The sequence below is a fragment of the Platalea leucorodia genome (assembly GCF_965183815.1).
Source record: "Platalea leucorodia genome assembly, chromosome: 12".
Classification (NCBI taxonomy): Eukaryota; Metazoa; Chordata; class Aves; order Pelecaniformes; family Threskiornithidae; genus Platalea; species Platalea leucorodia.
The window spans coordinates 16,872,010-16,886,487 of NC_138834.1; the positions used below are offsets into that span (position 1 = coordinate 16,872,010).

The 14,478-nt window shown below is 50.5% G+C and overlaps 1 protein-coding gene across 1 annotated transcript; it reads left to right on the forward strand.

The window, feature by feature from the left end:
• Positions 1-817: 817 nt before the first annotated feature.
• GGT1 (gamma-glutamyltransferase 1) lies at positions 818-12,331 on the forward strand (the record flags this gene model as incomplete). Its single annotated transcript, XM_082324855.1, has 13 exons — positions 818-984; positions 1,495-1,662; positions 2,321-2,448; positions 2,684-2,773; positions 3,796-3,988; positions 5,160-5,317; positions 6,207-6,356; positions 6,854-6,990; positions 7,843-8,030; positions 8,839-8,966; positions 9,826-9,938; positions 11,018-11,131; positions 12,188-12,331. The coding sequence occupies exons 2-13, from the start codon at positions 1,499-1,501 to the stop codon at positions 12,329-12,331; spliced, it is 1,707 nt and encodes a 568-aa protein (XP_082180981.1). The 5' UTR covers positions 818-984; positions 1,495-1,498.
• Positions 12,332-14,478: the final 2,147 nt, after the last annotated feature.

Here is a 14,478-nt window from a genome sequence, read left to right on the forward strand (position 1 = left end):
AGATGCTCACGAGCATCATCCAAGTCCAGAGAGGAGGTGAAAGATGAGAGCAGAGGTACCACCCGAGGTTTCCCCTTCTCCTCTCCTGCTCTCAGAGTAACTTGCCTGATGAGGCAGTAAACCTTTACAGGAGCACGGCAGCGAGGCAAGCATTCGTGGAGGAGAACTGCAGAGCCCCAGCCAGGAGCCTATGGGTTAACGCACCAGCTACAGGGCTTGAGTCACCCCAGGCTGCAGGACAGCCCAGCATAGAGCAGCCTTCAGACCAAACAAAGTACCTTCTGCCTAGCTGGGGCGCAGATAAAAGATCCCATGGCGTTTCTTGTGAAGCCTGGAGGAGACTGCCAGTGCTGAAGCTGAACTCTCTCTGCCAACAAACAAAACTGTCTTTAAACTCCGAGGCTGTGTGTGAGCTATTGTTGGGGACATAATGGCTTCTCTGTTCCCCTGCACAGTCTTTGCTCTGCAAACACGCCACTGGTCTCTTTTAAAAGTAGTTGAGTGTAAATCAAGTTCTAGAACCTGGAAAGAGGTTTCATCCATTTACCTTTTACTGCCCTCGGTTGACACGTGTTTACAGAACAGCACATAGAGTAGATTTACACCCTGGTTTGAGCTGCTTTACTTGGAGATGGACATCTTTAGTGCTCAGACTGAGGCTCACAGACACAGGGCTTGGATAGCGAATGTGCATCTCCTAATTTAAATACCAGGAGCGGGGGTGAGGTGGAGGGGGCAGTGCTTGCTAATCTCTTCCCTCTGAGAAAGGCTTTGGTTTGGCTGGCCTGGCCTCCTCTAGTTAGCTCGGTGCTGGCACGCTCACTGCTCCCTAATCCTGCGCGCTGCTGCTGCGAGGCACCAAGTGCTGGCGTTTGCTCTGCTTTGGGCTGTTGAGCATCCACAGAGGGTGGGCTGGTGGATCCGCTCTTCACCCACCGTGCCACGGGCTGCCTTGTCTCTGAGGACGGCAGCTGCCTCGGTAAGGTGAAGGGCATCTTGGCTATTGTGCAAGTACAGTAGTCACGGTCAAAACCCAAAGCTGCACTACGCAGGGGGAAGTTGGTCCCTGAAGGCAATATGATGAATTTAGGCCTTTTTTGCTGGAACAATCCTGTAATGGGAAAGGACATGGGCCAAAGAGGAGCTGTTCAAGCTGTGTTTCATGAACTGTCAGTCCCAACAAGGTGGCAGTGACTCTCCATCCCCTCGATAGCTCTCGATATTCTCTTGATATTCTACTTAACTTCAGAACAGGACATCACCCTGTTGTAACTGCCAAGGCCAGAGCTGGGCTCACGCCTCCCCTGGCCGCTCCTTCCCACACCGCCCTTCCACGGGCAGAGCTGTCGGCTGCTGGCGGGTAGAGGGGGAAACAGTGGATATGAAGGAAGGTAGATGAAAAGGCTGAAGACTGCTCTTGTGCCTGATCATCCGCTCCCTCGTTCCCAGGTGCCCCCGAAGCAGCAAGGCTGACAATCCTGTCTCTTCCCGCAGGAAGATGAAGCAGCGCTATGTGGTGGCCGGCGTCCTGACTGCAGCCCTGCTGGGGCTCGTCTTGTTCCTGGGACTCTTCTTCGGGCTGCGCTCTGACGCACGGGACAGACACACTTATAAGAGGGCGGCTGTGGCGACAGACGCGGGGCAGTGCTCGATAATTGGAAGGTACCCGCTAATTGTGCTGTGACTCTTGTTAGCTCTGACAGCTCTTGCGCAAGGCAAAACTGTTGTTTGCCGGATGTCCAGGTGAAGCCTGGCGGTTGCCCAGCACAGGTAATCTCTGTTCTCCCTGTAGAAAGGGGAGGCCATAATAAATAATAAAACCTGGGCTTTTACCGTGCCTGACCAATGTTACTGCAGTTGCTCAAAGACAACGTAGCAGGCAAAGATTCCCCAGACGCATGAACAATGGGAAGGAGAGATGCTTTTCAAGCTCCTTTTAAAAACCATTTATCAAGCTGTCCTCCGGTTCTAGATGCAAGTGCTGCAGATTTCAGGCTTCTCAGAGAGTTGTCATTTCTCCTGTGTAATGAACGTGTCTGGGATGCCTGTCCCCAAATGTACTTTGACACATTTTGGTGTTTTCAAGCTAGTTTGGATGTGTCTCTAATGAGGGCTGGTCTGCACCTAGGCCATTAGGATGTATTCTCTAAGGTGACAGAAGCTCAAAACTTCCTGGTCCTGAGGAACCTATGGACTGGGTGTGGACAAACGTGCATTAGGGAATCTGTCACAGCTGCTCTGACGAGATGCCTCCGCTGCTCGCAGGTAGCTGAGACACTGTAACATGTCACCATACGATGCCTTCTCTTCTGCTGCACAGGGACATCCTTCAGCAAGGTGGATCAGCAGTGGATGCTGCGATTGCAGCTCTGCTTTGTGTAGGACTCATGAATGCTCACAGCATGGGCATTGGAGGGGGCCTCTTCTTTACCATCTACAGCAGCACAGGTAAGGGACAGGGCCGTACAGGTCTGGAACAGTTTGAGAACCGTTTATCTAAAGCAGGTGATTTATCCTCCCTGAGGGAAGGTAAAAGACTGACTCTCACAGCCTCTGGGGAACACGCTGTCCTCAAAATAATTGCCAAGAGACTGGCTCACGTTGCTCAGACTTCTTCAGCAGAGACCGTGCCTGTGTGTTGAGTCCAGAGCTAAACACCATCTTCCTTGCTCTGTCATTAAAGGAAAAGTGGAAATCATTAATGCAAGAGAGGTGGCTCCAAAAAGAGCATCGGAGGACATGTTTAGGAACGACACACAGCTCTCTCTGAAAGGTACGGCAAAGGCTGTTGCACCGCGCGGGGGGGACCGCATAGCTCCACATTAGCTGCTACTGACATGTCTGAATTAAGAACATTTCTTATGGCCAGGTTCTTGCATATCTACAGGATTTCTCCCCTAGAAACATCCTCTGCTGTACACAATTTGCAGACTCCATCTGACGAGGAAGCTAAAAATAATGTCCTTTAAACTAGTCGGTCACCTCAGCACTTTCTGCTTTTCACTTCATGAAAACGCAGGTGAATCCAAAGCCCCGAGTGTGACCTGTTCCATATCTGCCATCTTTCCTTTCCACCTCTTTGAACAGATCTTTGTGGATCAACTTAGTTCTTGTCAGTTCAAGTGTCCTCCCTAAATACCTTTTGTGGTGGCTTCAACGAATGGTTCGGGGGCTCCAGAGAAGAAGAGGTAGTTTCCTTTGGGGGAAGTATTTTCTAATCAAAAATAGAAAGTAATACTGACTAGTGCTCTTCACGGTCACTCCTGTAACCAAGGAGGAACAGCACCTTGGAGGGAGTTTGAGAAGCGTGTTGAACTTGTGGGAGACGCCACTAAAAACAGGATTGAAGCAAACGGCTGCATCACGGTGCAATGTAGTAATCAATGTATTGCCATCGCAGTTGCAATGCCACAACCAGGTTTTTGGCTGAAGTACGTAGACAGTCTGTGTCCTCTTACCGTAGTGTGTTCTCTGAAGAAGCGGAAACTGCAGGCAGCTATGATAGCGGCTGCGTTCTGAGCAGCTTTCTCTGGTACCAAGCCGACTGAGGGGAAACGGCCCAAAAACTTGAGTTACCAGCAAGAGGACAGAGGTGTTTCAACAGTCCAGAATATGTAGGCGTAAATGTCAGACAGAATAATTCTGTTAGCACCATATGCATAAGCCGAGCTGGTCGTAGTATACGTAATCCCTGCCTAAAAACAGGGCTGACAGAGAAGCCTGCTCTACCTCCTACTCCATTAACCACTTTCTTTTCTTGCTGTGGAAGACTAACGCATTCCTTATCTGCTCCAGGAGGACTGTCCATTGCTGTTCCTGGAGAAATCCGTGGGTATGAACTGGCTCACAAACGTCATGGCAAACTGGCATGGAAAGACCTGTTTCTGCCCAGCATCAAGTTGGCAAGAGACGGATTCCCTATTGGGAAAGGCCTTGCAGCAGCCATCAAATCAAGAGAGCAGTCAATTGAAAGCAATCCCTCACTGTGGTAGGTAGAGCAGTTGCTGTTCCGTGCAGAGAAATTTGGGGTAACTGCATCCTAGCTGAAAAGTCTCTGTGTCTGTGTGACGTAGTGTCGGTGAGGAGCGTGCCTCCCCTCCGGTGACTGTACTCGCTGTACCGGCCGATGGTGTTCCAGCTGCTGAAGGTGCTAAATCATGTGGCCAATTTTAGGAATGTTCAGTCCTGACCTTTAAAGGGAGATAAATTCTGCTCTTAAAATCCATTTGTCTGAGCAAAGGTGGAATTAGAGTACGTGCTGGGATAAATCTGTCAGATGGCAATGTATTTTCTGAATCCCCAGCTTTTCCCCATGCTGTAAGTGCACTAAGTTAATCTTACCTGCATTTGGGGCAATTGCAAAGTCTCCTTGAACATCTCATCTGCTGTCAGGCAGTGGGAATTTGGGTCGTCTCTTACTCTGCAGCCAGCCTTCCTCCAGCAATGCCTCTGGCCATCCACTCCTGGCAATGACCACGAACACAAAGGGTTTTAAATGCTCCTCCACTTCCTCTTACAGTCAAACCCTTGGTGTCTATGTCCAGCCCTACTGGAGATCCCGCTTAATCCTCTCTTTTCCTTAAAATCTCTGCCAGCTGCAGGTTGGTTTCCAATCCAGTTGGGGTGTAGAGCCTGGGCCTATCTCCTGTACTTCCATCTGGCAGGTCCACAGCAGCACGTTCCTGATCCGCGATGAGGGAGCTAGAGAGGAAACTGCCCACCTCAAAGTGCTCTGACAAACAGGGATCGAAACGCATTCTCCTGGACTCACTGGAAGCTTTGAGCCTCAAAGCTTCACAGTCTGTGCTCTGAACAGAACTGCTTGAGTTCAAGGACTGTGGCCTCTCCTGGGCATCTTGAGGCGGTTGTTGGCCCCTTGGGCAGGTAGGGAGGGTGGCCTGCCTTGGTGACAAAGATCGACGCTCCCTCCTGCAGGCTTCACTGAGCAAATCCTGAGCAATGTGGAACCCCAGGTCAGGAACCACTGTTCACTTTTATGTCCCAGTGCAAGATATCAGGGCCCCTGGGGCATGGCTCAGGCAGTTTCTCTTCTCTCCAAGAAGCCTCTAGCGTGAACGCTCAAATACTGTGTCAGCTGGTACACGTAGTTTTGAACTTGTCTCTCAGATCTGATCTTCTCAATCTCCTTTCTCTGTCAGCGAAGTGTTCTGCAGAAGAGGGAAAATTCTGCATGAGGGCGATATCATCAAGATGCCTAAACTAGCCAACACGTACGAGACTATAGCCAGTGAAGGAGCAGATGCCTTTTACACAGGAAGCCTGGCAAAACAGATCATCGATGACATCCGCAGCGTAGGTGAGAAACAGGACATCTGTCCAAAACAGCGTGAGTGGCCCGACTGCTGCGGCTCAGCATCCAGGGAGGAGCCAGTGACCTGCAGAAGCCTTGGAAGCGGGTCAAGCCTGCTGCCTGAAATGCCGCCTCTGAGATCTGCGGCAACAGGACACCCGAGAGACACCATGAGCGCTTTAACGGATGCATTTGAAGCCCCGTCAGAAATGGACAGCATATACTGTGCATTTCTGTACCATATAGTCTAGCAAGTCTATGCGTTTCTGGATATAGCTTAGTAGATACATGCTGTTTACAGAGCCTGAATCCGGCAAGTTTCTACCCAAAACATTGCATACCTGGTCCTGTAGACTCTGAGCTTGTTTCGTCTCTCGAGGCCGCTAGGTGGTGGCAGTATCCCAGCCTTACCAGCTAGCACTGGCTAGCTTCGGTCAACCTCACCTAACTCATTTACCGGCTGTATTGGTGATGGTTAATTACTGTCTTCCCCCTTCTGATAAGAAAGGCAATGGAACATACAAATGTTCCTGCCTGTGGGGTAGTACGAAGCATCCACACCCAAAAGCTGCATCCTCCTCCTGTAAACAGGATTCTTAATGACGTCTTGTTACCGACACTGCTGGTGTCCTTCGTAAAAAAAGGTGGATCACCAGATTTTTGGCTGCTGTAAATCAGCCCAGCTTCAAGCTTAGGCTATCTGAGCCTCAGCTGGATCTATCAAGGAATAAATTCGTCTCCTGTGCATCCATCTCTGGTTTCTTTACCTTGCAACTTTTTGGGTTTGTCTGTGTTCCCTCCTGTCCTTGCTGTGACGCATGGTGATGGCGTATTACCTCCTCTTCCCAGCGGAGATCACATGAACCCACATCTGTGGTTTCCTTCTCCTTTCCAGGGGGCATCGTCACACTGGATGACCTGCGGGACTACAACGCAACAGTGATCGAAGACCCCATACAGGTCACGCTTGGGGAGTTTACCCTCTACACGCCGAGTGCCCCCCTCAGCGGCCCAGTGCTAGCCCTCATCTTCAACATACTGAAAGGTGAGAGTGCCACTGAGCGGTGCCTGGCGGGCAGCGGGAGCTGGGAGAGCTCCAAAGGCCACGTCTCTTTTGTTTTGGGAGCTGGGCCTCCCTTGGCAGCCCTCCGGCAGGTGGGAAGTCTGAGACCCCGGGAGGGATCAGAGATGCAGAAACATTCCTCTTCTGCTGTAAACTCAGGGATGTCGCCTTCCTACTTGAAACACAGGTGCGAGAGGGAAAATACGTTCCTGATTGGGGCGCTTCCCGGGTACATGCGTGGGTGGAAACTAACTTGTACTTGAGGTTTCTTTGGAAAACGTCTGTGCAAGTACAAATCCTGCTGGTGACTCCCACAGTGCTCAGGACTACCAGAGCCCCAGCGTTCTCCATGCGGAGATTAGGACTGCATCTCTGTAGAGACCAGGCTTCAAGATTATACCGTTTGACACAGGTTTATTAGCAGTCCACTGGCCGTGTACTTTCCTTTGTGTTCACAATCCTTTGTCTTCTGTTGCCAGGATATAATTTCTCTGCTGACAGCGTCAAAACCATGGAGGAGAAAGGTTTGACTTATCACCGCATTGTGGAGGCCTTTCGCTTTGCCTATGCCAAGAGGACTTTACTGGGAGATCCAAAATTTGTCAACATCACAGAGGTACCTGGCAAAAGCCTTTTCTTTCTGCAGCCCCGAGGTTGACTGGAACATGGCTTAAAGTTTTTGGGGCACTAAACTTTGTCAGGGATGTTCTGTGCCACCTGCTATTGACAGGCACTGAAATATCTCTGAACCAAAACGTGAAGTCCTACGTGACTCATGGCTGAGCTGTGAGGGATATAAATGGAGGAAACCTTCCTGCCGTAAGGAAAAGCAAAATCTTCCATTCACCAGGGGTGTCTGAGTATATTTAGGGCTAACCATCCCTGTTTTCATAATGTTTGAAGCCTTATTCACTGGATGACATTCCCAGCATCCTTGTGGCTCTCTAACCACAGTCCTGCCTGTAGTAAATGGACCAGTGGATGGGAAGGGGTGAGGCAGGAACCCTGCTTTTCCCAACTCCACACTTTGTGCTTTTGCTTCTGCGACTCTCCAAAAGCAGCCGGATCTGAGCCCAGCCCAGCTCGATGGACACAAATTTGCAACTTCCAGGGCAATGGTCAGAGCTTGCCTTGGTCTAGTCCTCTCAACCCAACCATCTCTGATGCAAGTCCAACACTGCTTCCTTACAGCACCTTACAGCAGTGTTGAGGACAGCTTTCCATAGCTCTACAGTAATGGATGCTGATTAATTCCCTGCACAAAGCGGTGCGTTGTAACAGCTGCTTCTGTGACCGCTTAAAATGCTCTTTGGTACACTGTCCATCTTTCAAGGAGGAAAGCCCCTGCTGGAAAACTATAGCCTCGCTGCTGGGATTTGCCACTCTTCTGTGGTCTGAAGTATTGGATATCAGCCTCATGTCTCTTAAACTTAATCTGCTGAGTAACTGCATTGGATTTCTCTGACAGGCGATCAGAAACATGACGTCCGAGTTCTTTGCGGATGGTCTCCGGAGGAAAATCACAGACAACACCTCCCATCCAGTTGACTACTATGAGCCAGTATATTACACTGGAGATAATGCCGGTACATCCCACCTCTCCATTGTGGCTGATGATGGCAGCGCTGTGTCCGCCACCAGCACCATCAACCAATAGTATGAGCTCAGACATTACTTCCACCTAGGCCTTTGCCATCTTCCTAGTGGTGGTTCTGTGGTTGGTGTAAAACATCACTGAACTGTTGTCTCCCTAGCGGGGTAGCGATGGGCAGCACTGTTAATGGCCATTTCTGCTGAGCTTGCAGGTCAGTTCTTAACACTGAGGCCTGTGTGGTTGGGTCAGAGGACAAGATGTGTCCTCTCATGTTGGGTTCACCCACCAAGAAAACATGCACTGCATCTGGATCTTCTCATAAGCCGTGGTATCGCTGCTGGCTCTGATTTCCCAGGCATCTGGAAGGAATTTGAGCTAATACAGCTGGCCTGGAAGTGCAGTGTTTGGCTTTGAGTGCTGTCAGCAAGAGCTGTGTTCTGCATGTATGGCCTGAAGCTGGGGGGTGAAGGTTCTTTTTCTCCATAGAAAATGTCTCCAGCTTGACGCATCTAAGCAAACCCCAGTCGTTCCCAAATGTGCCAGCCTTTGAGCTCTGCTGCCTCTGAGTGGAGTGCAGTGCTGCCCAGCTGGAAGGGGAATTAGTTGCACTTAGCTGCTGTGCTGTTTCTCCCCTTGGGGTCCTTGCAGGGGAGCTACGCAGCCCGCCTCTCGGCTGCCTTTCCTCTTTGTGTAGCTGTGCATGCAGGTATAAGCTGCCTCCTTCCCCCAGGGGTGCCAGAATGCCTGCTAGCAGGAGGGAGCAGAGAGTTACTCCAACCAGATCCCAGTTTGACGTTGCAGTAATTCACCTGAAGCTCTTCCTGGATTTGCTCTGGTTTTGACATGTCTGCGCCAACTTGTTTTGTCTAGCTTTGGCTCTGATGTACGATCCAACGTGAGTGGAATCATATTTAATGATGAGATGGATGACTTCAGCTCACCTTACATAATCAATGGATTTGGGATCCCTCCTTCTCCAGCAAATTTCATAGAACCAGGTAGCTGTAAACTACGTTCCCGACTCAGTCTTTTGGCTGTATCTTGCAGACTAACGCTGTGGCGTCCGCAGGGTTGGCGGCAGCATGCCCGCCATCAGGCACAGAGCTGGGGCAGGGATGAAAGCGAGTCACCTGGCATCCCTGTCGCGAACACACGGCCGGCCGCCCCGGTGCACCCTGGAGGAGGAGAGGCTGTCTAAAGAAACGCTCTTGTGTGTGCCTCCTTCCCACAACCAGAAATCCTTTCCCAGGGAGCTCAGTACATGTCAAATGAAATGACTTCGGGCTGCAAAAGATGTCTTTGAACTGATTTAAGAGGGAGGCAGCAGCAGGAGCCGACTGCAAAGCATTAGACGGCACTGTCCCGCCTTCTCCCCGTGCTGCCTTGGCAGCTGCAGGGCAGCTTGGGATGGATCCAGTTCGCGTGCCCAGCCCAAGCACCCTGCCTGCTCCACCGCTGCCTCCCGCAGAGCCATCGCATCGCTGCGAAAGCAGGCTGGGATTCTGCTGCCCTCCTGATCCCCACGCTGCGCAGAGGGACGGGGACGTGAAAGGACAGGAAGGGAAGCCCCGCGGCGTACGGGAGGCAGCTGCATCGCAGCCAGCCCCAGCTGGGACAGGGCTGCGGAGGAAGGCATCTTCAGCCGCGGCAGGAAGGACCAGGGTTAAGCTTTGTACTGCAGGAGCAAGGAGGAGACGGGGGCAGGGGATCGTGGGATCCCCAAGGGCTGAACCAGACATGTGAGCCGAGTCAGGAAGGTGGCTACTGAGGCTCTGGGTTTAGGCACGGGGCAGGAGCTGGCAGTTTGTAAGCTGCAGGTCGAAAGCTGAGCCTCTGTTGCATCTGTGTCCCCAACAGGTAAACAGCCGATGTCCTCTATGTGCCCCTCCATCTTGGTGGATAAAATGAAAAAGGTCAGGATGGTGGTTGGTGCTTCTGGAGGAACAAAAATAACTACGGCGACGGCACTGGTATGTGATGATATGGGCAAACTGGGGACAAGGCTGAGGCAAAACAAGGTGGGGGAGAGGCAGTGTTCGGGGTAAGGGGCTCGAGTCTCCACCTGTGACGTGACCGTGGCTGTGGGTCCCTGCTGCGGGCCGGGGGCCTGAAGGGGAGGTTCCTGCCTGGCCGCCTGAAGGCCAGACCTCCCACCCAACTCCTGCCAGAGCTACAAACGGCCTCTTAAATGACTGCCTTCAGCGACTCCAGGACTTTTCCTTTGGCAAGTTGTTCTTACCATTTGCGGAAGATTTGTGACTTCAGTTTAGCTTTGACTTCTGCTCTCTGGATCTCCATGAACTGGTCTCTTTATCTAGTTTAGAGGCATTCCCATCCAACATCGTAAACTTTGGATGAAAGTCACCCAGAGAAGCTGAATAAGAACTTGGGGCAGGCACGGCGTCAGGCCACCTGGCAGGCGGGCTCGCTGCGAGCGGCCGCGGCAGCCACGCCGATGCCCAGCTAGACCAAAGGGGAGCGCAGCAGGAAGCCGTCTCCTGCGCCAGCAGGCGCAGCAGGTCGGAGCACCGGGCTGGATCTTGCTTTCTGGCTGCGGTAGAGGAGAAGTCTCCGTAAAAACTGCTACGAGCAGCTTTCTAAGCCTTGATCCTGAGGCTATTTTCAGTTGCCAGCAGCTCCAACCTGCAATCTGAGCATGTAGAGATGACCCAGGTTTAAGGAAAGCGGTTGCACCGTAGCGGAAAGCTGTAGCTGTATGTTTGCTGCGTGTCTAAGCCAGCACTAGCTTAATCATAGCCGCATAAATCCAGCTACAATAGCTTGAGGATCTGATCCTTTTACTAGGTTAATTTTAGTAACTGATGGTCTCTGTGTGTGGGAATCCTCCTAAGCACATACGAGCGGACTTGCTGCAACGTACCTGTGTTTCGCTTAGCCAAGAGAGGGACTGCTGAAAGCAGCAGAACCAGAAGTTACACCTTGTATGTGCTCTGGTGAGCATCCTTCAGGCATCTCTGCCTATGCAGAGACAAGGGTCAGGCCTCTTTGAAGATAAGTAACTAATGTTAAGGCTTTTTGCTTCTCACAGACAATCATCAATTCCATCTGGTTTGGTTATGATGTGAAGAAAGCAGTGGAAGAGCCCAGAATTCACGATCAGCTGTTTCCCAATATCACAGAGCTCGAGCAGCAAATAGAGGAGGTTTGTCTAGCTAGGGCCTGGGGTGTGCGTGAACTTCTTGTATGGCGCTGGGAAGGCACGCGCTTGTGGAAAATCATGAAGCTTTGCCAAATGTTCCTAGGTGAGCAGTATTAAAGCTGGCACAGGTCAAGTACTGGCTCACAAGAAGCTGGTCAGAGCGTACCTTTAGTCTCAGTCGCACGGGGTTGAAGCCTAGTGCGTTCAAGTGTGACCTACCTCTGAAACGGAGGGTATGTATCTTCTTGCAATGTTGTTTGACTCAAAGGACTTGCAAAATAGCAAACCACATCAGGGCCTGAACCATCCAGCAGTCTAAATACAGTGACCCTCGGGAAAATTGTCCTATTGTGCAACCTTCCGATGAAGCACTGGCACAGAGCTAGCGCGGGAGGATGCACAGAGGGACCCGAGAGCAAACTTGAGCATATTTTCACAGTAAAGGTCTCTGTGCAGCGCTGTCAGCCTGAGAGCTGATGGCCAGATCTGCCTCGCTCTGCATACCACCCGCCTGAGCCAGCAGCTTCATTCACCCCGAGGAATTACACATGCCAGAGGCCCGAGACAGCTGCAGTCCTTGTGTATATCTCATCCTATGACTTTATATTAAGGAAAACATTCCTACATAAGGCAGTTTTCTTCATCAAACTATGCAGAAGGTCCTCCTTTAATAAGCTGCTGATTAAGGTAACAGCTGAGATGCCTGCCTGCACGGGGAGGATGCCCTGCTCTCTGCAACTCCTGTGTTTTCCCCCATTCCCAAACAGGATCCATCCGTTCTGGCTGTTGGTATATGAATAGCCGAGGCAGAATGCTCCGTGACCACGAATAGTATTGGTAGCCCACACTGAGCACCACTAATGCCACATCTTCTCAATTCCACCTCCTCAAAAGCAGGGCTTCCCGGAAAGCACAGGGGAGAGGAGGAACAGCATGTAGTTTTAGACCTACTTAGTACAGGCACTGAATGCTGGGGCAGTCGTGGAGGATGCGGGTTGCAGACTACGGCACGGGTGCAGTTGCTCTCTCCAGTTGTCCTCATTCACTTCTGCATTCCAGGGTATAGAAGAACAACTAAAGAAGAGAAAACACGACACCACGCGGGTGAGCGGCGGCGCGGTTGTGCAAGCCATTCTCCGAACAGATGAAGGATGGGCTGCAGCCTCCGATTCCCGGAAAGGTGGCTTCCCTGCAGGCTACTGACATGGCTCGGCTCCTTTTTTCAGTGGTCTGCTGACACTGAGGTGTGTTTGGGGGGAAGATCCTTTAGGTCCGCAACTCAGGGACTTCTCACAGGAAAGAGAACAAATTTACCTGTGGTTCTGTTGCCAGAGCTGGGACAGTTCTCTACAGCCGTGACCGAAGTGCCTCATGCCACAGCTCTCTGCTAAGATGGGCATGTCTCCCAGGACGTGCAGTACTTACTTGAAGCGTCTGTTCTGCCTTGAAGAGTTTGTTCCCTGCCTCCTCTCCATCCCATGAAGACAGATTGGGTACCCAGTTTCTGAAGACGGTCCGGCTCGCTCGGGCTGCGGGGAGTGTTTCCCTGCACAGCGTCAGCTACCGGGAACGTCCCCGTCAGCGCTAGAGAAGAGATTTGTTTCCTGCTGAGTAGCTGGGAGTTACAGGACTCTGGGGACTGGGTTTTCTAAGTTACAAACTACTGATCTATGCCATAGCGGGAAGCCCAGCTCCAGACTGGGCTAAGCCTTCACAAACTCACCACTCTTCCTTTTAACAAAAGATGTTTTTGCTTTTCACAGTGGTTGATTGTTGGAGATGAGTGGGGAAATGGGGAAATGGCTTCACACTTTTTTATATTTCTGTTGAGAAGGTCTAAAGGGAAGATGCTACCTGTAAAACTCTGAGCACAACTAAAATAAATAAATACGGAGTCACACGTTTTTCTGGCCTGCACAGTTGCTACTGTGGAAAGGGATGGTGAGAGTCTGCGGGAAAGAACCTCTCCTGAGATTTTTCTCTTTTCTTCATTCCTTTGATGAAGCTATGAGTAAAAAAAAAAAGGTTAAATATCCAAAACGAGCTTGTTTTTCTCCAGTTTGCTTTTTACCACATCATACTGCAGGCCTGAAATACCAGAGTCTGAGGAAATGAAACTGCTAAAAAAGGGCACGCTGCAGCTACGCTCGTTTGAGGTTACCGTTAATCAGACAGTGACCTCTCAGGAATCCATAGCTGACTGGAAGAGCCAAGAGTGCCTGTACCTGTGCGTGAGGGCGTTTGGTGTTCGCCCACCAGAACGGATGAATACAGCACGTCAGATAAACTTAGCCTAAAACTGAATGTTCCAGGATGTCGTCAAGCTCTAGGGATGTTTATGAAATCCTTGAAACCCAAGTAACAGTAACTGAACTCGTCTATCTGACTTGTTGAAACTTCCTGTCAGTTTGTAAGAACCTGAAAATACAGAATGCACTGAAGAGAAAACCAAAGGCTGAAATCTTAGGCATCAGGCACCTTCTCTTTCCCAGTAGTTTCTGGAATTGAGGAGAGTCTCGTTTCAAGGAGTAAAGTGATAGCTAGATCATGCTTACATGAAAGGGTCACGACTTGGAGACGTATATTTGCTTATATCACTCCCAGTGGATGAGGGCTTTTACCCAGAGGTGCCTGGGGTGCACTCGGCTCCTTTTCCTGGGCTGTTACCGATGGCGGCGCGTTCGGTGCAGCTAAGGCAGTGACTGTAGAAAACCTAGGGTCACTGTGTTCCTTTAAGAATTAGATTGGTTTGGGGCCAAACCTGCATCCTTTTATTGCCGAACGGAGACTTTGACTTTTCTACTTCTTGCAAGCCCACGACAGGTGCCACTCAGCAGCAGGCTGCTGTTTAAAGCCAGTTTGCAGGGCATTTTAGGAAGCTTTGTACAAGTTTGTGTATGGAACAGCATCAGCTGCTATTTGTTGGAAATATCTGGCCCTGTGGACTTAGGACTAGCTGAGCTCGCTCTTGGCCAAGTGCTATCTGAGAATAAACACAGCAAAATAAGCTTATTGAAACATTACAGTCACTATAGTTATTCTGAACTACAACAGCAAAAGCTGGTGCTCTGAAAGTGGAAGACAACTGTTTTCTGGGAAATGCCTGTTGGACAAGCATGCTTTCTGAAACAAGTTTGAGTAACCGCTGCCAGGCTGCTTCTAACAGTTCACGGTACAGAAGCCTTACTTAGGCTGCTGAATTTCTTCTAGCTGGTCAGAAAACTCCCCTATTATTTATAACCTATGTTACAAAACTTCCCTTCTGGAGGGCTCAGATTTTGCCATGGCTAAAAACACTTCTGTTGAAAACTGTTCTTATAAATGCATTCGAATTGTTGACTCTGCAGAAA